This window comes from Canis aureus, chromosome 24 (genome assembly GCF_053574225.1).
Source record: "Canis aureus isolate CA01 chromosome 24, VMU_Caureus_v.1.0, whole genome shotgun sequence".
In the NCBI taxonomy this organism is placed as follows: Eukaryota; Metazoa; Chordata; class Mammalia; order Carnivora; family Canidae; genus Canis; species Canis aureus.
In genome coordinates this window covers 44,213,949-44,239,060 of record NC_135634.1, presented here as the reverse complement: position 1 = coordinate 44,239,060, position 25,112 = coordinate 44,213,949, and the positions used below count along the sequence as shown (strand labels likewise).

The 25,112-nt window shown below is 43.3% G+C and overlaps 1 protein-coding gene across 6 annotated transcripts in view; it reads right to left on the bottom strand.

Annotated features, from left to right (window-relative positions):
- ARMC9 (armadillo repeat containing 9) overlaps nt 1-25,112 on the bottom strand; it is a 148,057-nt gene that overhangs the window by 119,849 nt on the left and 3,096 nt on the right. The window contains exons 2-7 of one of the 6 annotated variants that reach the window (XM_077869197.1): nt 20,685-20,770; nt 19,141-19,266; nt 14,306-14,476; nt 12,565-12,720; nt 5,318-5,410; nt 3,573-3,597 (exon numbers count right to left, since the gene is read on the bottom strand). In XM_077869197.1, coding sequence (XP_077725323.1) covers nt 3,573-3,597; nt 5,318-5,410; nt 12,565-12,720; nt 14,306-14,476; nt 19,141-19,266; nt 20,685-20,735 — 622 coding nt within the window. In that variant the 5' untranslated portion in view covers nt 20,736-20,770. Of the gene's footprint in view, nt 1-3,572; nt 3,598-5,317; nt 5,411-7,206; nt 7,302-12,564; nt 12,721-14,305; nt 14,477-14,910; nt 15,005-19,140; nt 19,267-20,684; nt 20,771-25,112 lie in introns of those variants that run through there. The other 5 variants (XM_077869203.1, XM_077869200.1, XM_077869198.1 and 2 more) reach the window with 5 other exon arrangements.

Below are 25,112 nucleotides of genomic sequence, written 5' to 3'. Positions count from 1 at the left end.
CACACGCTGTGCCTGCCAGCCTCAGTTCCACAGACATTCTGCTTGGCTTCCTCAGAAAACTCAATTAAAATCAAACCTAAAGAAGGCTCAAACACCGTGGTCTCCTTGGTCTCCTTGGTGAAATCCAAAGGAAAGATACATAAAAAAACACAGGCTCTTCCCTTTGTACTACCCCTCCTAGATTTATTTTATCTGTAAAGTTGGGCCACTTCTCAGAGACATGACTGGATCCTAGCAGAAAGTTATCCTTAAAAGCCGCAGGGTATGTTGGGGTGACAAGGACTGGCTGAGACTCAGGAATCAGGGAGGTTTCCACCACTTTCTCTCTGCCAGCACCAAGATCAAAAAGCGAATCTGAACAGGGACTACACAGATTCAGTCAAAAACTAAGGTGATTTTCTGAGACTCAAAGGATGCGGGTGGGATAGTGGTTTTAAAATGACTGCCACATCTTTGACACTCCTTCCTATCAAGAGGTAGAAGGTCACTCTCCTTCCTTTGAATGTAAGTTGGCCTTAGGAATAGCTTCTAATGAAGAGAATGTAGCAAAAATGACAGTGAGTTACTTAAGAGGCTGGCTTAGGAAAGGTGACACAGCTTCCACTGGCTCTATGTGGGGACATTCACCCTTGGAACCCAGCCACCAGGCCATGAGGAAGCCCAGGCCACATAAGTGTTCCTGTCAAGGGCCTCAGCACTGGCCACCAGACTTGTGCAGGTGGGCAAGGAAGCCTCGAAGATGGCTCCACCAGGCTCCATGTGCCTCCACGAGACACCGAGGGAGAACATGAGCACATGATCCCCACACCATGCAAGATGATGGCAAGAATAATAAATGGACATTGTTGCTTTATGCCACTGAGCTGAGACACTAGACTAGGTTGTAAAAGAAATAGAAATAGTGGCACAAAGGTGCATTTCCAGGAGTTGCAGTGCAGGACCCAAATGCCTAGCACAGTTTATGAATTCCCATTGGGGAATTCTGGAGTGCCTGGGTGGCTCAGTCGGGCAAGCAATGACTCTTGGTTTCAGCTCAGGTCATGATCTCAGGGGGCTGGGATTAAGCCCCATGTTGGGCTCGGTGCTCAGTGCAGGGTCTGCTTGAGGATTCTCTCCCTCTGCCTCTATCCTTCCCCCTGCTGTGATCTTTCTCTCTCAAAATGGATAAATAAATTGCTTTTAAAAAAAATTGCCACTGTTCTGAATATGAGAACACTGGCACAGGACCTATCCCAGCCAAGGCCCAAGAATTATACTTGAGGAGCTGAAGAAATCTGCTCAGACTTATCCTCAGACATAACTATAGTGGGGGCAGAGCAGCCTCAGCAAGCTCCAAGGCTATAGCCTGGTGACCCTTGGAGTATTCCACGTGGACCCCATGAAACCACACCTATAGCCCAGCTCCTCCACGTTCAGGCAAGGACTGATGCTTCCCCATGAAGGCTCAGTGGGGCCGGTCCCTCTGAGCTACGGGGGTGGGACAGCCGGCAGAGCCATTCACACACTTAGAACTGCTGGGTTGGGGAAATGCAAGGTTATACAAGGCGGAAACATTCAGACTTTCTGCATCTGAAGCTATTGCCTCTGTCCTTGCATGTCAAATCTAAAGCATCGCTCCTCTGTCAACATCCTGGAAAGCAAAGAGCTAAAGAATTTACTAACGCTTCCATTCTTTACAAAACTTTAACTCTCTTAAAAAAAAGAACAACACCCCAAAAAACAGGGGATCCCTGGGTGGCTCAGCGGTTTAGCGCCTGCCTTTGGCCCAGGGTGTGATCCCGGAGTCCCGTGTCGCCTGCCTTCCGCCCAGGGTGTGATCCCGGAGTCCCTCCTCGGGTTCCCTGCATGGAGCCTGCTTCTCCCTCTGCCTGTGTCTCTGCCTCTCTCTCTCTGTGTCTCTCATGAATAAATAAAGAAATCTTAAAAACAACAACAACAAAAAAAAAACAGAAAAACAATGGCAGGAACTTTTGAGATCCTCTCTAACATTACCCTGCCGTGGGAAGGGCAACTGTGCTGTTTCATGTGATAAAACTCCACCTGCTGGGGACTGAGGATTACGCCACCAGAATCTACAGAAGGCTAACGCTTCAGAGGTTTCATAATAGAGCATCAAAGCCAAAACTCAGACAAAGAATCACAATTGACTTGACAGTAACTAAAGTTTTTCTCACCTGACTGAAAAATGAACAGTTCTGGTAGAAAATGGTTAATAATGGAAAACCATAATTTTATTCTAAAAACTTAATGTTGGAATTCCTGCTTTGAATGCAAAAAAACAGAAATGCTTCTAAGATGGGTGCTCCAAATTGCTACGGAAATTAGACCGCCCTAGACTAATGCAGGGTAAAGTGAAAGATACTAAAATGCTTCTTGCCCCACCCACCCTGACGGTGTCCCCTGGCTGTGCTGCTGCAGTTACATCCCCTTGGGACATGGTTTCGATTCCCATCATCGCTCCACAGGCTGGTTACCTGATCTGCAAGACGAAGCTAACGCCAGCCCTTCTGCAGGGTGGGCCTCAAGGAGTCACAAATCTGATTGCAAAGTGCTTCATAAATACTTATTTTGGTTTTTAATTTTTGAAAAAAAAATTTAGACTTTTAGAGCCTTCGTTCACCAAGTGCACCAATTCTCTCCGTTTCTTTTTCTTTTTCTTTTTTTTTTAAAGATTTTATTTATTTATTCATGAGAGACACAGAGAGAGAGAGAGGCAGAGACACAGGCAGAGGGAGAAGCAGGCTCCATGCAGGGAGCCCAACGTGAGACTCGATCCCAGGACTCTAGGATCACGCCCTGGGCCGAAGGCAGGTGCTAAACCACTGAGCCACCCAGGCATCCCCTCCATCTCTGTTTCTATCTCACTACTCAAAACTTGAGTTGGCAAAATTGTTCTTTAAAAAATGTTAATCTAGGGATGCCTGAGTGGCTCAGCGGTTGAGCATCTGCCTTTGGCTCAGGGCATGATCCCGGGGTCCTGGGATTGAGTCCCACATCGGGCTCCCTGGGTGGAGCCTGCTTCTCCCTCTGCCTGTGTCTCTGCCTCTCTCCCCATGTCTCTCATGAATAAACAAATAAGACCTTTTAAAAAATAAATAAATAAAAAATAAATAAAAAATGTTAATTTAGGGCAACCTGGGTGGCTTGGCGGTTTAGTGCCGCCTTCAGCCCAGGGCGTGATCCTGGAGACCAGCGATCGAGTCCCACGTCAGGTTCCCAGCATGGAGCCTGCTTCTGTCTCTGCCTGTGTCTCTGCCTCTCTCTCTCTGTCTCTCATGAAGAAATAAATAAAATCTTTAAAAAAAAAATGTTAATCTAGGGGTGCCTGGGTGGCGTAGTCGGTTAAATGACTGACTCTTGGTTTCGGCTCAGGTTGTGATCTCAGGGTCTATGAGATTGAGCCCCACATCAAGCTCCGTGCTTAGCTCGTCGGAATCTGCTTGGAGATTTTCTCTCTCTCCCTCTCCTTCGGTCCTTCCCACCTGCTTGCTCTCTCCTCCTCCTCCTAGTCCCACTGAAATAAATAAATCCTTTTTTTAAATAAAAAAAAAATGTTAATCTGGATGATTTACCTTTGTTACTTTGTCCATTCTCCTTCTGGGATGAGAAAGAAGTTGAGGAAAACAGGCATTGAGGATAAAGCCCTCAGGGTCCCTCACATTGTGGGACCAATCTGAGAAAGGTACAAAAGAGACTTCTCAGGGCAATAAAAGCCTCTTCTTAATGTTGCTATCAAGAGCTGAGACTATTACTGACTTCTCAGTAGTTGGATGGTTCACTCTCAAGTGAATCCTCTCCTCTCCAGCTCAATTACTCCGGCATGTGTGCAACTCTTACACTATTTCAACAGGCCTCTATGTGGCCTCCTGACCCCCTTCCAAAGACCTTCTCCACTGCTGCCAAATGTTCTACTAAAAATGCAAACTGAACTCATACCTTTCATTGAAGGTATTCATTGAAGTGAATTGTCACCTCAATTTTAAAGCTCTATCCTAAGGAAATTGAGGTTGGAATGGTGACAACAAAGCACAGTAGCTAAGACCATAGACTCTAGAGCCAGACTGCCTGAGTTTAAATCTCAGCTCCTACACATCTGGCCACATGACTAAAGGCAAAATACTTAACTTGGTTGATTTGGGTTTTCTTAATTTTTTTTTTTTTTGGTAACAGTCTTACTGAGATATAATTCACATATAACTCACTCATCTCAATCTTATATTTCAGTGGTTTTCAGTATATTCAGAGTTGTGCAACCATCACTACAATCGATTCTAGAACATTCTTATCACCCCAAAAAAGAAACTCTATACCCATTAGGAGTCATCCTCATTTTCCCTACCCTCCCTGGGCCTAGGCAACAACTAATCCACTGATTAGTCTCTACTGATTTACCCATTCTAGACCTTTCATTCAAATAAAATGATATCATAAGCAGCCTGTCATGTCTGGCTTCTTTCACTCAGCATGACATCTTCAACATTCGTCCACGTTGCAGCATGTGTTAGGACTTCATTCCTTTACATGCCCAAGTAATATCCTATTTTATGGATATGCTGCATCCTATCTCTCCATTCATCCCTTGGTGGACATTTGGGTTGTTTTCACTTTCTGGATGTTTTGAAATAATGCTGTTGTGTGGACATATGGCTCCAGTTCCCTTGGTATATAGCTAGGAGTGGAATCCTGGGTCATATGGTAACTCTATGTTTAAACTTTTGAGTTCAAAAAATTGTTTTTGAAGCATATTTAATGGTATGGGAAATGCTCCCTCCATTTGATAAAAAAATATTAAAAAATACACAATGTACAGGTATCTGTTTAAACATTACATACTTTTGGGTATATGTATGTGTACATACACAGAAAGTGCATTTCTATGCTTTCCAAATTTTCTATGAGGAATATGATCAATTTTAAAATCACAAATAAAAAGGAGTGATTTTTTTTTTAATGTAAAGAGCACGGTATTAAAATGCTTAAAATGTGCTTAAAATGCTTAAAATGTGTCACAGGCTGCTCCTGACTTACAAGACCTCACGCAAACCTTTTTGTCCAGGCCTTGCCTAGTCTCTGACTCTCTCTATTCTTCTGTTCCAGCAATATTGAATTCCCAAATATGCTGTCTCAGTCCTTTTGCATGACCTGTCCCCTCTACCTGGAATTCTCTTTTTGGACCTTGACACACCCTCCTATTAATGCTTAATTTATCTCATCAATATGAAGGCAACACTAACAATCATCCTCTATCCATGAGGCAGCCCAAGCCAGGGTGCTACTCCAGCACCACAGGTGGTCTCCATCTGCTTCAAAAGGATACGTATAATGTTAAAAGCTTTGGCGTGTTACTAGCTTTAAAAATTAAAGCCAAAAACTTTTCCAACTTCAACTTTAATTCTGGAGTCCAAGAATCCTGAAATAAAAAAAGAAAAGTAATAAAAGCTCTAGATCATTAAATGCCAACAGCATTGTCAAATTGTGGTCTTTGGTTTAAATAACCCTATCTAACACAGTTATTGAAATCAAAAGCAAGATGCCTTGCCTGTGGTGTGATGCTGTGAAAAATAGGTTTTAGGACATCTGACCAATTCATTTATAAAAGATTCAAATAACCACAGCAGGAGGAAAGAACAGAGTTCTTTCATAAACAAGGAAAAAAGAATCTTGTACATGATTTGAATATTTCATGTGATTTAAACACAAGCATAACAAATAACCTTATTAGGTTGAATGCCAAAAAGAATTCAGCAGCGTTGAAGCATACATGGTACTGGCAGGCATACATAGTTATCACTAAGTTACTGAAAGTTTCCCAAAGAGAAAGACTCATTTCCATAATCCTCATCTAGATAAGAAAAAAAAAAAAAGACAGAAGCTGTTATCTGCTTTAAAAACTCCATCATATCAAGAATTATGATATACTTTCAGTTTGATTTGTCCCTTAATAAAACATTACTTATCTCAAATAATGCTTATTGAAAGGAAAAAATAAGACTTAAGTAGTAAAAAAAAAAAAAAAAAAGTAACAAGCAATTATCTTTCACAGGACAATTTTCCTCACAGACTTCATATAAAAATATCTACCACCCAAACCAAGCAGTTTCTCAAGATCAGCAAGATCAGCAAGATCTCTAATATTCCTGCCTACTTACCTCTTAGGTCCTGCCCCACCCCAACAGGCCCCCATCCTTCCCCTGTCCTTCCCTGATTCCCCTCCCCAGTTCTGTGTCCTTATCCACACCTCCCACTCCACCCATTCTATCCAGTGCATCATCTGGCTTTTGGAAAAAATACTGTCTTATATTTTTAAAAGATTGTGTAATTCCCTGACATGGCATGACAGCTTTAGTTATAATGTGTGTGTTATGGGTTGAATTGTGTCCCCTAAAAAGATATGCTTAAGTCCTAGCCTCCTTGAAATGTGAGGTCATCGGAACAGGGTTGCTATAGATGTAATTAGTTAAGATGAGGTCATACTGGAGAAAGACGGATCCTTAACCAACATGACTGGTGTCCTTACAAGAAACAAAATTTAGACACAGACACAGAGAGAAGGTGGGCCTGTAAAGACGGGGAATTAGAGTGATGCTGCCACAAGCCAAGGTACACCTGAGGCTACCAGAAGCCAGAAGAGGCAAGGAAGGATCCTCCCCTAGAGGCTTGGCAGGAAGCATGGCCCTGCCAACACCTTGATTTCAGACCTCTGGGCTCATGAGCTAAACGAGACAGTAAGTTCCTCTTATTTAAGCCACCCGGTCTGTGGCCTTTTGTTAACAGCAGCCCTGGGAAACACTACAGCTCAAGTATTCTACGCTCAGCCATATTAAAAAAAAAAATTGCAGGGAAGGACTACTATGTTGGCCAATATAAAGGAAGACATCTTAAAAAACAAACCAAAATATTTGGGACATGTAGACTTCCAGTTAAATTGCTGTTGCTGATTACTATTTTGTATAACCAGCAAGTATTTATTTTTCAATTTAACTGTTTACCTTATGATGTTCTGCTAATAACAAGAATAAGACTGGGATAAAACCTCTCTGGGCAATGAATCCCTTATATTTTTCTTGACTGCTCTTATTTTTCTGTGCTTTCAGCTTTAGAACAAGAACATTTCCCAAGTCTGAAAGACACATGACTGCCCAGATCCCATGGGATAGGGGAAGCACTGGGCTGGTCCTGCTGTACTGCCTGCATGAAGTCACTCACCCTCTTTATATCATAGTCTCTCCACTTGTGGAACATGACTTTCCATGAGTGATTGTCTGACTTGTTTTTCCAACAGCAAAACCTTGCCCAGAACCCTAATAGATGAAATGAATAAAAGCAGGGTATTCTTGTTATGTGGTATATATGTACGTATACACAGCGATAACATTTAGTAAATGGTGCTGCTATACAGAATATAATCATTTTTGTGTATTGAGTTGGTATCTGGAAACTTTTGTTAAGCTCATAATCATCAAAAATGTAGTGGTTAGGCATCTGTCTTTGGCTAAGGTCAAGTCCTAGGGTCCTGGGATTGAGTCCTGTATTAGCCTGCTTCTCCCTCTGCCTATGTCTCTGCCTCTCTCTCTGTGTTTCTCATGAATAAATAAAATCTTTTTAAAATGAAAAAAAAAACAAAAACAGGGTATTCTTGTGGAGGAAGGGGAGAGCTCCATGCTTGACTCCCCTGCCTCCTCTCTCTCTCTTGCAGAACCCACGAGAATTCCTTCTTTCAATTTTCACTAATTAAGCTTGGCTTGGTCCTTGGCACCTAAGCACCCAAAAGTTTTTCTGGAAGTAACCAACTAGAGAAGTATCTAAACATTTCTGCAAGAAGATATTCACTGACAAACACTTTGCTGAAAAGAGCTCATTACTATCTCTACAAAGAAATTTCCTTTCCTGACACCTCAGCAGAAAAGATAACCTGAAAGAGCAATGAAAACAACTAAAAAAGCTGGATAAGTTAACCATCTTTTAAAACACATCCCCAAGAAAGGAAAAGCAGAGACTAAAAATGACAGTTTTTCCTCTAAGGACAAGTTGGAGACTAGAAGACCTCACACCTCCTAAGCTCTAAGAGTTGTTGTGGTGCAGACGACAGAAAGCAACAGGATCTACTCACAGTGAACAGTCTAATAGGGGACCTTAGCACAGAACTGGGAGCCCTAAGGGCTATACTATCAGGAAAAAGTCAAAGACAAACCAATTCACTGCCTAGAAGGTGACAGCAAGGATATTGACCTGTCTTGACCTTAACATTAGGGATATTGACCTGTCTTGACCTTAACATTAGGTAGAGGAGAGGAAAAATCTCATTTAAAACTTCATAACCCGGGGATCCCAGGCTGGCTCAGCGTATTTAGCACCTGCCTTCAGTCCAGGGCGTGATACTGGAGTCCTGAGATCGAGTCCCACATCGGGCTCCCTGCATGGAGCCTGCTTCTCCCTTTGCCTGTGTCTCTGCCTCTCTCTCTCTCTCTCTGTCTCATGAATAAATAAATAAAATCTTAAAAAAAAAAACTTCATAACCCAAACTAGTCCCATTAAAGACTGTAACTGAAACTGACACTATCTGTGTGCTTCCCAAAGCCTTGAGCAAAGATACTTAATTTAAAATTATCGTGGGCTGGTAATGCCCTAGAGAGATGCGAATGAGGATCTTCTCTGAAAGAACCAAACTCCACTCGGGCCTCAAAAAACTCTCACAGGTCCCAAGTAAAATAAACTCATTGTCAAAACTCAAAGTAACAAATTAAAAAAAAAGATATAAGGCACCGTGAATGAGAACCAGCAGAAGTAAAACACAGCAGGATCAAATCTACAAAGGCCCTGATATTAAAATTAATAGATAAAGAATATAACACAAATGTTTAATATGGTAAAGAAATTTTAAAAGAGGCTTGAAAATATGAGCAAAGAATAAGAGACTATAAAAATGACCCAGTAAATTTTTGTTTTGTTTTTTTTTAAGATTTTATTTCTTTATTCATGAGGGACACAGAGAGAGAGAGAGAGAGGCAGAGACACAGGCAGAGGGAAAAGCAGGCTCCATGCAGGGAGCCCAACATGGGACTCGATCCCGGGTCTCCAGGAACATGCCCTGGGCCGAAGGCAGCGCTAAACCACTGAGCCACCCAGGGATCCCCCTGACCCAGTAAATTTGAATGAAAAACAAAAAGAACTTCCCTCAACAAAAGCTAATAAATGAAATTATAAATTCAATGAGGAGATTAAAGAACAGATTAGACATAGTTTGACAGGTGAACTTGAGAACTAGAAAATAAGTATGAATAAATCACTCAGAATACAGCTGAGGCAGAGATCACAAGATGGAAAATACAGGATGGCAAGAGACATGGAGGGCACAACACTGTGAACATTCCTGACTCTACAAAACTGTATAGTTCATGATGGTTAAGATGGTATATTTTATTTTATCACAAATTTTTTAAATTAAAAAAAATGGACAAAATAGAAGAAACAAATCTAATGTAGATTTAATCAGATATGTAGATTAAATGTAGATTTAATCAGACATTTACAAAAAGATAATAAAGAGGATGGGGGAGAGGCAATATATGAAGAGAAAACAGAATCTTCCAGAGTTGTTGAAAGACACAAGAAGTCACAGTCAGAAGCCCAACAAATCTCTAGTAAAAACAGAAATCTAGGGGCACCTGGGTGGCTCAGTGGTTGAACGTCTGCCTTTGACTCAGCTTGTGATCCCCGGGTCCTGGATGGAGTCCTTATCAGGCTCCCTGCAGGGAGCTGCTTCTCCCTCTATGTCTCTGCCTCTCTGTGTCGCTCATGAATAAATAAATCAAATATTTTTTAAAAAGAAAAGGAAAGAAAAGAAATCTATCCCTAGACACACCAGAGTGAAATGACACAACCTCAAAGGTCAGAGAAACAAGACAGATCACCTACATGGGAACGGTGATTAGACTCATGGCTGACCTCCAACAACAACAATGGGAGTAAGGTGATAACATCACCTTCAATGTCATAAAACAAAATAGCTGTCTGGGACGCCTGGACAGCTCAGTCGGTTGAGCGTCCAAAACTTGGTTTCAGCTCAGGTCAGGATCTCAGGGTTGTGAGATCCAGCCCATACTGTGGGGTCCGAGCTCAGCATGGAGTCTCCTTGAGATGCTCTCTCTCTCCCTGTCCTCTGCCCCTTCCCACACATGCATGTATGCTCGATCGCTCTCGCAAAATAAATAAATAAATCTTTAAAAAGAAGGAAAGAGAAAGAAACAGGAAAGAAAGAAAGAAAGAAAGAAAGAAAGAAAGAAAGAAAGAAAGAAAGAAAGAGAAAGAAAGAAAGAAAATGGGTATAAATCTATCACTTTGGACCCGTCTGAGAAAGCGACAGACACATTTCAGACGGGTGAGGACAGAAAGAAGAGATCTTCAGCTACAGGAGGCTCGGCTCTAAAGGATGTATGTGAAGCAGAGGAGAAAATGATTACAGATGGAAGGTCCTTAATGCAAGATAGAACAGCAAGCACAGTTATGGGTACATAGAAGAGTAAATCCATACATACACAGATTGCATAAAATAGTAAGAATCTGTAACATGTGGGGTTAAAGTATATAACTGAATACTTGACAAGAACAGCAGGTGAGCTGGGAAGGGGATGAAGGAGGTGAATGCATTCTATGGTCCTTGTGATGGTCAGGAAGAGGAGGAAGACACGAACTTTATTTATTTTTTTTTTAAATGTTTATTTACTTATGATAGTCACACAGAGAGAGAGAGAGAGAGGCAGAGACACAGGCAGAGGGAGAAGCAGGCTCCATGCACCGGGAGCCCGACGTGGGACTCGATCCCGGGTCTCCAGGATCGCGCCCCGGGCCAAAGGCAGGCGCCAAACCACTGCGCCACCCAGGGATCCCAAGACACGAACTTTAGATCTTATTTTGCACACATACTCAAGTATCTATCATGTCCACTGAAAGGACATAATGTAGAGTAGCAAAAAGGGGAAAAAATGGAATAAAAGGACTCCCCATGAGTACTGAGCTCTGCAGACTTGGAATGCCAAGCCAGAGCAGGCGAGTTGCCTGCTGCAACCTGGGTCGGACTGTCCCTGGCACCTGCACCCCGCCTGACCTCAGCTGCAGCCACACTGCTGTGCCATCATCTTCATAAACAGAAGCCATCACGATGAGAAAATCCAACATTTCTTTTCAAGTTTCACCGCCTTCCTTAACCATGATGTATTTTCAACCTTCTCAGAGAGGAAGGGAGCAAAACTAAATTTGGATGGGCAAAAAAATCAAGCATAGAATTCAACTTAGGCGGGACGCCTGGGTGGTTCAGCAGTTGAGCGTCTGCCTTTGGCCCAGGGCGTGATCCTGGAGACCCAGGATCGAGTCTCATGTCAGTCTCCCTGCGTGGAGCCTGCTTCTCCTTCTGCCTGTGTCTCTGCCTCTCTCTCTCTGTGTCTCTCATGAATAAATAAATAAAATCTTCAAAAAAAAAAAAAAAAGAATTCAACTTAGGCTAATCTACAACAAACCTGCTGTGATGAAATCAGCCAACTCCCTGGACTTCAATTTAGTGGCTACTATTCAGGAGTGCTGACAGGTGTTTGACTAAATTATAACGGAATAGGGGACGGAGATATACCGGGTCTGGAAAGATAAGTGCATCTGTTGTTCAGTGGCACAGGAGTACTCTCCAAACATGCTTGGAAACAGTGTGAGATCTTTCTTTAGAAAAAGCCACTGCATCACAATTATTTCAGTCTCTTAAACACATTTTCATAAACTTCTCAGGGGACATCTTAATTTTATTAAGTCCACAAAAATTACCAGAATGGATAAACACTGATAACAAATAGTATGCTGAAATGTCAATGATGGTGAAATGTAACAATTAAAGGAGCTCCAGGCAAGCAGTCTGAAGGAAGTAATAATAGTACACAACCAGATCATCAGACATATGCCAAGTGAGATTCTGAATACAAAATAAAATGTGCATGGCCAGCAAGTCTGTAAAATAATCTAGTTTTTTTTCAGGCTACCAATTTTCTTCCCTTTTTTTGTTTTTAAGATTTTATTTATTTATTTATCTATTTATTTATTTATTTATTTGAGAGAGAGAGAGAGAGAGAGAGAGCGCGCACATGAGTGGGAGGCAGAGGGAGAAGCAATGCTTCCTGCTGATCAGGGAACCCAACGTAGGCTTGATCCTAGGACCCCAAGATCATGACCTGTGCCAAAGGTAGATGCCTATAACCAACTGAGCCACCCAGGTTCCCCCAGGCTACCAATTTTCAATGAAACTGAATAAAAATTATCCTTTCGATAATGAAAAAGTATGCATGGAATGGTTTTAAGAAGTAAGGACATTTAAAAATAGTTACATTAGTCTGGATTAACAAGTCTTAATACAACCCCAAAAAATCATATTTTGTGGCACAAGCAAAGTTAGTCAAAGAAAATTATCTGAAAACAGAAGCAATTTTTCATTTTTTTCACAGCATCATTCAGAAACGACTAGCATTGACAAGGTGAAACCGCAATGCCGCCCAGGGTCCGATCCAAGATTCAGAGGCCATCACTCACCTGGAAGAGCTCTTTAAATGAGGGGTGTACCATGGGATTGGGAACAAAAGGCAGAGCATAGAAAGGAAGAAACTCCGTAGTCTGGCTCAACGCTGCCCCTTTGGTCTCCAGGTAGGTTCTGAAATAAGAAATCCTCTCATCCAGGTCCTCTTTGTCCTGCAAAGAAGGAAAGATGCTCACTTGGGGTCTCCTGCTGGATGCCCAGTCCCCTGTCTATCCACCCTCTCTCCGAGGCTCCTTCAGTTCCAACCACGTGCCTGGTATCCTCCCCACCTGGCTGAGCAAGCACGCTATCTCCAGTCATTCTAACACCGCCCCTGATTTCACCCCAAATTTTGTCAGGAATTTCAGAGAACTAGATAAATTGTTCGATCTGTGTCCTTTTACTTTATAATTGGCATGGCCTCATGTCCTTAAAATTCTTCATAAACATCATTTCTACTGGCAGGACAAAATCTCACCTTGTGGGTCTATCACAATTCACTAAACCAATTCCCCCAGTACTAGACATGTGCATTGTTTCCACTTGGCACAGGTCATGAACATAAGCCTGCATTCCCAGGACTCCCTCAGGAGAAGTGTCTACGGGTGAACAGGTGGACCTTTATAGTTTTTTGAAACAGAAGCTTCCATAGCATTCCTCCTTTCCTTTGCAAAGCTAACTAAGGACTGATCTTGCAGGCTTCACTGGTTCCACGTGTGATCTGAGGCCACTCAACCCCTCTCAGGTTTTGATTGCCTCCTGTGCCTCAGTGAGGTCGGAGGACTTGAGCTGCTCAGCCTGGAATCAGGCACTCTCCCTCCCTGACTACCTGGCTGCACCAGATATGGGCACCCTGTGTATGTATGCTCTTCTAATCAACACAGCTCACCCCGTCTACAATGTGAAGCCCTCTTCTGGACACCAGGCTTAAAAAATACATGATGTTCATTGACTTTTTTTAATCTTACATCAAAATAAAATAATTAGAAAACAGAAATAAATAAAGTGAAAATCCCCCATGATCTCACTCCTCATGACCGCTGTCTTGAAGAACAGGAATGGCTACCATGACATACTGTGAAGCTGCTCTGTCCACCACTGACCTATTCTGAGGCACCACCCCCCAACATCTTACTAAGTGAAAACAGGTGCTTGGGGGCAGTAGCTAATGCCAGTAGAAGCCACTAAAGAAATGTACGTGGTCAAATGTCAACATGGCCCTGTTCCCTTCTCTCATTTGCTCTGCTCCTGGAGGCTCAGCGGCCACAGCAGCAGGTGCTCTCAGCCGTGCCTGCTGCACCTCTGTGGAAGGACTGCAGAGGCTACGTTCAGCCCACCGTCAGACAGACCTTCACAAACAGGCACATCTCCACAGCTTAAGCCTACATTTCTCTTCTAACAGACTAATATGTGGTCTCAGTGGGTGTTCTCTTAGACATGTATTTATGTTAATACATGTACATGTATTTATGTTAAGTTGCCAAATAAGGAAACTATTTTGCTGGGTTTTCAAAAATTTGAGGCATTGAGGAAAACCATATAGTTTTCAGTACAGAAATTATTAACTTTCCATATAAATGAGAAAATAAATTTCTGGGAATGAGACAGAAAATCATGCACAGAACACAAGACGTCTACTCCTTGGATACAATATGATAAAATGGCCACAAAACTAAATTAATGCTCATTTACAAAACAAAGCTAACATTTCCCTTGAACACACCACTCAGACCCACCCAAATCACAAAGGGAACCTACAGGTCTCCCTATGGAGTGTTTCAGAAGATAGATGGCAAAATGGATATGAAGATAGAATTCCAACTTCTGGGCAAGGGAGTCATGATCTCGGATGGAACTGGGAACGTGCTCCTCCCACAAACTGAAGAACACCTTCTGGTCTCCATTGTCAAATGCAGTAACGAGGTTCTTCTGTGGAGAAGATATCAGTCTGAGCCCCAGTCATAAGAGATGCCCATTCTCCCAACACCCCAAATTCTCACAGTCTACCCAATACCCTGGATACCCCACACACTCCATGCATGGTTCCAGTGTGATGAAAACTCAGTTTCCTTCTCAAGACAAGAGACAGAAAAACATAGAGCTCAATGGCTTCAAGTATCTTAGGCTGAGATTCCCACAAACCAACCCTGGTTGCAAAAACAAGTCTCGGCTTTACAAGGAAGAGATAAAACATTTAAGTCTCTGAAGTGGAAGGTGCCAGGCATAGGCCAAGGACTTGAGGCCAGAAAACTCAAAGGCACATAAACACACTGAAGTCCCCCAATAGACTTGCTGACCCACAGCCTGTGATCGATAAAAACCAGGCCAGACCCAAAGCACAGCCAGGCCTCAGCAGAACTCACCTCACATACAGAAGCTTGCTGACGCCCAGCTGAGTCCTGGAGTGACAGCTCCAGTCAATCCCAGGCCTGGGTGGTGGGTGCTGCCATTTGCTCCCTGTCGTTAAAGCATGTCCCATCAAGATGGCACTTGGGAAATGATTACAGATCCCAACACACCCATACAGGACTGTCTATGTCCACCAATTACAGAAACAGGGACACATAGGCTGGAGATGGAGGAAGGAGCAAAGGCCTGGTACTCTTCCAACCTCAGGGCTCTGTGAGCCTGACTATGCAGGGCAGTTTCCAAACTTACTATGCAAACGCTGAAATAGAGAATTCTGGGGAAAGGAGGGGGCAACTGTCATGCCACCAGCCTCACAACAAGAATGATAAGTGACCCACTGAAAATACCTGCTGCATAATTTTGCAGATTTAGGTGTTAAGGCAAAATGGACAGAACATCCTAACAATCCCAAACCATGTGATCCATATTATTTTCCTTACTGTATCATATGCCCAAGATACTAAGACCTACATTTTGTGTTCATTTGCAAAAGCTTTTCTTGGACTGGATTTTCTGTAGAACCTCCAATCCACACCCACCCCACACACACACACAAGGCCATTATGCATCACCACTAATTGGTCATTGTTCTTTTATACTTTTTTTAGATGTCTTTATAGTTTTCCTCCTTTTTTTTAGGTTTTTTAGAAATAAGCTTGTTAATATTATAAAATGGGAACGTACCGCACAAAGTTGTAGTGTCTGGTTATGCTTAAAAACATTCATTAATAAAGAATCTTCGGGGGAACGCCTGGGTGGCTCAGCAGTTGAGCGTCTGCCTTCAACTCAGGTCGTGATCCCGGGGTGCCAGAATCAAGTCCCACATCAGGCTTCCTGCATGGAGCCTGCTTCTCCCTCTGCCTGTGTCTCTGCCTCTCTCTCTCTCTCTGTCTCTCATGAATAAATACATAAAATCTTTTTTAAAAAAAATCTTCAAGGTGCCTGGGTGGCACAGTCAGTTGTCGACCAACTCTTGGTTTTGGCTTGGGTCATGATCTCAGAGTCAAGAATCTTTAACTGTGATTATTACAGAAATGTTTTCTACCATGTGATCAAGAACAACTGAATATTACCCTACTCTGGAAGGTCTTGGCTCCTCAGTCTTGGAAGAAGTAAAGGACAGCCTGTCAACAACCATGGGAAGGGAGGTGCCCAAATAAAGTACAAACAGTCAAGCACTGCCACCTCTGAAGAACTAGGAGAAACCCCATTACTGACTGATACAAAGGTGAAGGGGATCTTCCCAAGTGGCAGTGCTGCTGGGGCCTGACCCCACTCCAGGCTCACCTCTGCTGAACTCTAAGCAAACCCTGCCATCCCTGCAAGCCACTCTCCCCAGAGAGGGCTAGTGACCAAGAGTTCTTTGTGTGAATGAGTTGAGTATTAAGTATTTTAAGGCTTCGAGTCAAGGTATTTTCTTATGTGGCTTGGCAAAGTCCACATGTTCAAATGGACCATGTAGAGTTTGTTCTGAATTCTTCATTTGTAGACCTGGGACCACAAACCTTCCCTGTATCATTATAATCACATCTAAAAGCCGTCCTACGGGCAGCGGTGGCTGCCTGCTCAGCGGCAGGGTGGCTCAGCGGTTTAGTGCCGCCTGCAGCCCAGGGCATGATCCTGGAGACCCAGGATCGAGTCCCACGTCAGGCTCCCTGCATGGAGCCTGCTTCTCCCTCTGCCTGTGTCTCTGCCTCTCTCTCTCTCTCTCTCTCTCTGTCTCTCATGAATAAATAAAATCTTTTTAAAAAATTAAAAATTAAAAAATAAAAGTCATCCTAACTTATGATTCATATTCTGTACCTGAAAAATCACTGCATTTAAAATAATATCGACATACAAAGCAATCCAGTGTTATAACTCATACAGTCAGAAATATTAGTGATCTTCTCTAATATAAAACATGATCCCAGCCAGAGTCACCAAGATTAGAATATTTACACACTATCAAAAATAACTTATAAACACACACACACACATCTTACAGAACTGTGCTTAGGGAAATTCTCCATTTGTTGAGTGCCACTGACACGATATTTTGCTAAGCTGCTGTTTCAGGTATTTTTGTTCAGAAGAGCTATCATAGTAGGCACAGCTATTTATTGAATGAGCAGAAAACATATGTTTGTGGCAATCAGAAAGTTTCGAGGTCTTTAAAGTTATAGAAAAACAGACCCAGGGCAGCCCCGGTGGCGCAGCGGTTTGGCGCCGCCTGCAGCCCAGGGCGTGATCCTGGAGACCCTGGATCGAGTCCCACGTCGGGCTCTCTGTATGATGCCTGCTTCTCCCTCTGCCTGTGTCTCTGCCTCTCTATCTCTCTCTCTCATGAATGAATAAATAAAAAATCTTTAAAAAAAAAAAAAAAAAAAGAAAAACAGACCTGAATACATCTGAGAAATGTAAACCCAAGCCACAAGATATCACTTCACATCCATTAGGATGACTACTATCAAAAAAAAACAAAACAGAAAACAACAAGTATTGGTAAGGATGTGGAGAACTTATAATCCCTGTGCATTGTTGAAGGAAATGTAAAATGAAATCACTGTGGAAAATAGTATGAAGTTTCCTCAGAAAATTAAAAATAGAAGTACCATATGATCCAGTAATACACTTCTGAATATATATCCAAAATAACTGAAAGCAGAATCTCAAAGAGGCATTTGTACACCTACATTCACAGCAGCACTATTCATAATAGCCAAGAGGTGGAAGCAACTCAAATGTCCATTGGTGGAGGAATGGATAAACATAATGTGGTATAGACAGATAATGAAATATCCTTCAGCTTTAAAAAGAAACACTGTCACATGCAACAACATGGATAAACCTTGAGGACATTATGTTAAATGAAATAAGCCAGTCACAAAAAGAAAAATACTGTATGATCCCACTTAATATGAAGTATCTTAAGCAGTCAAATTCATAGAAACAGAGGTAGAATGATGATCATTAAGAGCTAGGGTTGAGGGCAGCCCCGGTGGCTTAGCGGTTTAGTGCCGCCTTTGGCTCAGGGCGTGATCCTGGAGACCCAGGATCGAGTCCCACATCGGGCTCCCTGCATGGAGCCTGCTTCTCCCTCTGCCTGTGTCTCTGCCTCGCTCTCTCTCTGTGTGTCTCTCATAAATAAATAAGTAAAATCTTTTTTTAAAAATAAATAAAATCTTGAAAAATAAATAAAATAAAAAATTAAAATAAGTAAAATAAACAGAAATGCATGTATGTTAAAGATACTATGTCACAACACATTTCCTAGGGAAGGTACTCAGATTAAAGATGACATTACTGGGGCGCCTAGGTGGTTCAGTTGGTTGAATCTGACTCTTTTTTTTTTAAGATTTTATTTATTTATTCATAGAGACAGAGAGAGAGAGAGAGGCAGAGACACAGGCAGAGGGAGAAGCAGGCATCATCATACAGAGAGCCCGACATGGGACCCGATCCAGGGTCTCCAGGATCATACCCTGGGCTGCAGGCGGCGCTAAACCTCTGCGCCACGGGGGCTGCCCTGAATCTGACTCTTGATTTCAACTCAGGCCATGGTCTCAGGGTCGTGAGATAGAGCCCCTAGGCAGGCTCCTTGGTCAGTAGGGAGTCTGCCTCTCCCTCTTCCTCTGCCCCTCTCCCTGCTTGCACACTCTCCCTCTCTCTAATGTAAATAAATAAATCTTTAAAAAAAAAAAAAAAAGAATGACATTACCAATTCACACAAAAACACCTGAGTATCTAAAAGTCACTCTGGGGGTGCCTGGGAGGGTGCCTGGCTGGCTCACAGTTGGTAGAGCATGTGACTCTTGATCTCAGAGTTGTGAGTTCTAGCCCCACATTGGGCATAGAGCTTATTTTAAAAATAAATCAATTAATAAAACAAATAAGGGCAGCCCGGGTGGCTCAGCGGTTTAGTGCCACCTGCAGCCCAGGGCGTGATCCTGGAGACCAGGGATCGAGTCCCACGTCGGGCTCCCTGCATGGAGCCTGCTTCTCCCTCTGCCTGTGTCTCTGCCTCTCTCTCTCTGTGTTGCACATGAATAAATAAATAAAATCTTAAAAAAAAAATAAAACAAATAAAATAAAAGTCACTCTGACCAAGTTACCAGAAACAATTCCAATATTCTGTAATAGCATTTCTTACAAGTTGGGAACATCTCGATTATTGACAGAGATCAAAAAAAGCAAAATGTTACCTGGATGATCAATGATTTGGAGTCCTTTAAAGAGCCACCTGCTGTTTTAGATAATGGCTTTCCTTTCATTTTGCATTCTTTTGAAAATGTTTTCAAGGTGTCTTCAAATTCGGCAAAATCTAAGTACTATAAAAAAAGAACATAAATGTATATACATTTCTCTATTTTAACATCAACAAAGCAACTGTCTTTGATGTAATTGTACAGGCTCAGTGTTATCACCAATTTATAATGGGGTTAATGAACTGTCATCTTTGGGAGAACCTGGGATCCAGCTTATAATTTACTTAATTGACACACATACCAAAAGCCTAGAAAGGCAATCACAGAAAATGCTTATTTACAGAAAATAAATTTGTTTTCAGAAAGAAAATGTGAAAAAAAAAAGAAAAGAAAGAAAATGTGAGCTGCATGACTCATTTATCAATGGAAATAAACTGATGTCTTCAGCAGTCTGGAAAAGGCAGAAGTGATCCTCAGAAGGCCGGCTTTGGGTCTGCTAGGTCTCTGGGAATTTGCTGCTGAAACAGGCACTGGAAAGAATTCCTGTCCTTAAGGACAGAAGCCACGCCACATTAAGAGACAGGTACCATCATTGGTGATCCTTAAGCACAGCACTCATGCTCACCACCTGTCCCGGGAAGACCCTCTCCCTGGCTTTCCCTACCATGCACTCTACTTATGCTCCCCATGCTCTCCCGCCCTCCTTCTGTTTGTGGTAGGCCCATCTTTTGGTTTCCACCTCCTCCGAGTGGCCTATGTCCCCAGGCCCTGTCCCCAACCCTTTGCAGTGATGGCTTTAAGGATTTATTCACGATCACAACAATGAACTCCAAAGCTGCGTTTCCAGGGTAGATGCCTCACTCCACTGCCACGGCTCACAGTGCCTGGTGAATGGTCTAGTCACAGACTAAAAAACAGCACCAGCAGTTTCTTTAGCACCAACTATGTGCTAAAAAGTACGTAGAGAATATAAACAAGCATAAGGTGTGGGTCCTGTCCTTTAAAAGCTTTCAGCGTAGGAAACCTAAATGTCCACCAGGCAACAAGTTAAGTAGATACGGCCACTCAATGAAAATTCTAAAGCATTGAAGAGTATGAGGCAGATCACAGGAAGATATTCACACTATACTATTGATAGAGAAAAGCCAAGTTTTGGAACAATGTGTGCAGCATTGTTCCATTTTGTAAAACAAATTATAGATGTGTAAATATATTTTAAATATTCATGGGGAAAAAAAAGTCTGGAAAAATAGATTAACCCACTAATGGTGGTCACTGCAGGAGTGGAACAGGGAAATGAACTTTTCATACTTCCACATTGTTTGAATCTTTACCATGAGCATATGTTACTATTACAATTTTCTTTAAAGAAATTTTTACAAGGGGCTTTAAGATTTCAATTAAGTTAAAATTTTTTAAAAAGTATCATGCTATATGATAAGGATAGAAAACACGTTATAAGGCACTATAAAATTTGTTGTATTTTAAAACACAAGTTTTCAAGATCTCTTTTTCTGCAACCTGTGTTTTGTAGAACATACCTCTTTCACAAGTCCAAGTAATTCTGATTCATGAGCCAGGATATCCCCCATATTGAACTGTTACTGTTAATTCTCACAGCAGAAATCTGAACAAGGCAAAAGTATAAGAGAAAAGCTTTCATTTCAACCATCTGTGAAATCATAAAAAGGTGGCTGTGGTGGGCTGAATGGCCGCCATCCTAATCCCCAAAACCTGTGAATATGTTACGTTGAATGGCAAGAGGGGATTAATGTTGCACGTGGAATTAAGGTTGCTAATCAGCTGACCTTAAAATAGGGAGAGTGAGTATCTAGGATTATCTGGTGGACCCAGCATAATCACGGGGATCCTTATAAGGAGGCGAGAGGGTCACTATCTGAGTGGATGCACTGCTTGCCCTAAAGGTAGAGGAAGGGTCCCAAGCCAAGAAATGAATGCAGACAGCCTCTAGAAGCTCAGAAAGACAAGGAACAGATTCTCCTCTGGAGCCTTCCCAAATGAACAAGCCCTGTGAACACCTTGATTTTTAGCTCAGAGAGACCCATTTTGGACTTCTGACCTCCAGAACTATAAGATAATAAATCTGTGTTGTTTTGGGGCACCTGGGTGGCTCAGTGGTTGAGCTTCTGCCTTTGGCTCAGGGGGTGATCCCGGGATCCTGGGCTCAAGTCCTGCATCAGGCTCCCCAGAGGGAGCTGCTTCTCCCTCTGCCTATGTCTCTGCCTCTCTCTCCGTGTCTCTCATGAATAAAGGGATAAAAATCTTAAAAAAAAAAAAATCTGTGTTGTTTTAGGTCACTTATCTGATGGTAATTTATCACAGCAGCACTAGGAAAGATGGAGGCTAATGTCCAAAGTAATTCCTTCTTCCTTGACAACTACTTAAATGAATATGAAAAAAAAATGAATATGAACATGGCTAGAAGGTGGTGTCAATGAGAATCGAGGATTGTAGTGAGACCGGGAAAGATTATTCTTCTTATTTGGTTTTCTAATGTGCCATAACATGTTATGCGTAATTCAAACAGTCAAGACCACAAAGTGCATTTTAGAACAAAACAGAATTTGATAGGGTTCAATCGTTTACCTTAAAGAAGGATATGCATTAAAATTAATCTGATAGAAATGAAAAGAACCTCCAAGTAAAAAAATAGTAACCATTCAGGGGATCCCTGGGTGGCACAGCGGTTTGGCGCCTGCCTTTGGCCCAGGGCGGGATCCTGGAGACCCAGGATCGAATCCCACGTCAGGCTCCCGGTGCATGGAGCCTGCTTCTCCCTCTGCCTATGTCTCTGCCTCTCTCTCTCTCTCTCTCTCTGTGACTATCATAAATAAAAAAAAAAAAAAAAAATAGTAACCATTCACAAAAAGATATGAGATACTACTTTTTTGCAAGAAATCTTTAATGTTTTCCAAAGACCACAATCATTTAGCCTTACAATAATGGGGGAGGAAGTGGTGTCCATTTACACAAGTGTTAACATACATACGGTCATGCAACAGAGAATGCATTATGTCAGTTTTTGTTTTTTGTTTAGAGAGAGAGCGTGTGCACACAAGCTGTGCGGGGGGGGGGGGGTGGAGGGGGCAGTGGAGGAGGAGGGCAGGGGGACAGAGAGAATCTCAAGCAAGCTCCACACTGGGCATTCAATCTCATGACCCTGAGACCATGACCTGACCGAAAACTTAGAGTCCGATGCTTAATTGACTGAGCCACCCAGGAGCCCCACAGTCAAGTTTTTTAAAGTTATATTTATGGATGGACAACATCTATATACATTTCCAAACATTTAAATAGATAAAATATCACGAACTGGAGATCCCCGGGTGGCTTAGCAGTTTAGCGCCTGCCTTCGGCCCAGGGCGTGATCCTGGGATCCCGGGATGGAATCCCACATCGGGCTCCCTGCATGGAGCCTGCTTCTGCCTCTGCCTGTGTCTCTGCCCCTCTGTGTCTCTCATGAATAAATAAAATCTTAAAAAAATATATCGCGAACCTTTTTATTTTTTTTAATTTTTTTAAATTTATTCATGATAGACAGAGAGAGAGAGAGAGAGGCAGAGACACAGGCAGAGGGAGAAGCAGGCTCTACGCAGGGAGCCCGACGTGGGACTCGATCCTGGGACTCCAGGATTGTGCCCTGGGCCAAAGGCAGGTGCTAAACCGCTGAGCCACCCAGGGATCCCTCGCGAACCTTTTTAAAAAGCACTTCCTACTTTTTCTGTCCCCAGGTGTGCCCAAAGCAGCTACTCCTGGTGCCCCACTCCCAGGCTCTTCACCCACACTAGCTGCCCATCACACCAGAGGAATGAAAAGGTCTGGGCACTAATACTAACCTTCCCATTCACTGGCACCTGGTCTGGGGCAAGTCACTAAAACTTGGGGCCTCTTTCACATGCAAAAAGTGGAGAATCATCAGATCTCTTATGGTTACAGGAACATGATTCTGTAACATTACATTTGATCTGCCCATTAGAGTCCATTGACTTATTTGAGCACAAGTCAGGGAGATTAAAAGTAGTAATTTCCTCCTTTTCATTCTCTTTGTCTCACTATCATTTGTGGCTTCATCTCCCCCAAGGTACGGGGACACAGTCTTCCATCCCTTCTATCTCCACTTGAATTTCTATCCTATTACCAAGTGATCCTTCCCTTCCACACTTTCTCCTCTGCTCTGTTAACTTGAGCCACAGTGGCTGCCATGTGGCTGCACTCACTGGATGTCCACAGCACATGCCTGTCCTCTCTCTCTCGAGGACTTTGCACTTACTGCAGACACCCTCCTGACACCCTCATCTCATTCAGGTCACTTAAATGTCACCTCCTCAGAGAGACTTGCCCTGACTACCCTTTGTAAGGGGTCAGCCCCATCACCTCCTAGTCTTTTGTCCAGCATTATTTTTCTCAACAGCACTAACCACTACCTGACTGAACATTCCTACATTAAGTAGTGCTCCCTGTGGATTTAGGAGGAACCTCCATTTCCCTGGCATGGCCAGTGCCTGGCATGCTATAGTTGCTCAAAAATACTTACTGGATGGAAGTAATATCAGATACGGGGAAAATAAAGCAAGGAAGGGGACAGTTTGGAGAAGAATGGCATAGGGTCACTTTAGATGACGTGGGTGAAGGCCTCCTTGAGACCACATGGGCAGAGACATGAGGACCTGAGCACTTCTGGGTCTGGGGGAGAGGGAGCTGCAAGTACTCAGGCGGTGGAGTGCTGAGGGACAGAGGTGTGGTGAGGGAAGCCAGGCATGGAGGCCATGAGGGCCCAGAGCAGGTCAGATAGGCCTTCTGTGAGCTAGCAGCTTCAGGGTGACAGGAAGCCTGGAGAGGGGACTGGGAGGGGCCTGCCACCATCAGATCTACGTTCTTAACAGCAGGGTCTGCTGCATGGGGAAGCCTGAGGGAACACGGTGGTAAGGAGGCCACTGCAAAGCCCAAGCTGGTGATGAGGGAAGTTTGGAGGAGCAACAGGAACTCTGTGAAGGGTTTTAGGGTTCCAAATGCAAAAGGGAGGTGGTGTGACCCACTGATGGACCAGAGGTGGATGATGTGAGGGGGAAAAGTGAAGGGCGATGCTAGGGCTGAGACAGATACCGTTTGCTGAGGTGGGAAAAATGGGGGGGGGGGTGCATCTGAGAGGCCAGTGCAAGAGTCCTGGGCCAGTCACAAGAGTCCCAGGCCCATGAGGCATCTGAGCTGGGTACTGAGAAGGTCGGGGCATGTGAGTCCAGAGTAAAGGGAAAGGCAGGAGCTGGAGGCAAGCATTTGGGAACTGTCAGCATAAAGATGGCATTTCAGGAGACAAGGATCCCAAACAGGACTCCTAAGGAGAAGGCCTGGGCCTGAGCATTGGACCATTCAGGGACCGAAGAGAAGCAGCCAGCAAGAGACGAAGCAAGAGCAGTGACCCGTTGGTGGGACACAACCAGGAGACTGTAGCACCTGGAAGCCAAGGAAGGTGGTCCCCACATCAACTGCGACTACTTGTGGTCAAGTAACACGAAGGCAGAAGACTGAAGCCCTGGATTTGGCAACACAGAGGTACGAGCAGTGATGAGAGGTGCCTGCCTCGAAAGGACTAAAGAGAGCAAGAGAAGTAACAAAGGACAGACAGGGAGATCTGTCACAAAAAGGAGAGGAAAGGAGGGGGAGTGGTGGCTGGAAAGAGATGGGAGGTTTTTTAAGGTGGAGGATGTTACAGCAGCAGGTTTTTAAAGTGATGGGAATGACCCAGTTAGAGAAGGACAAATTGAGGCAGAGGAGGGGAGATGGGTAAGGAAGCTAGGTCCTTGCCGCATCCAGAGTCCCACTGGAGGGCCAGGCTCTAGATAGGGCAGGGATGGTCCACCCCCCAAATACAGAGGGAGGGCAGAGGACATGGGTACTGACCAAAGACACAGACAGACTCAGTGATGAGGAAAACAAGAAACAATGTCATG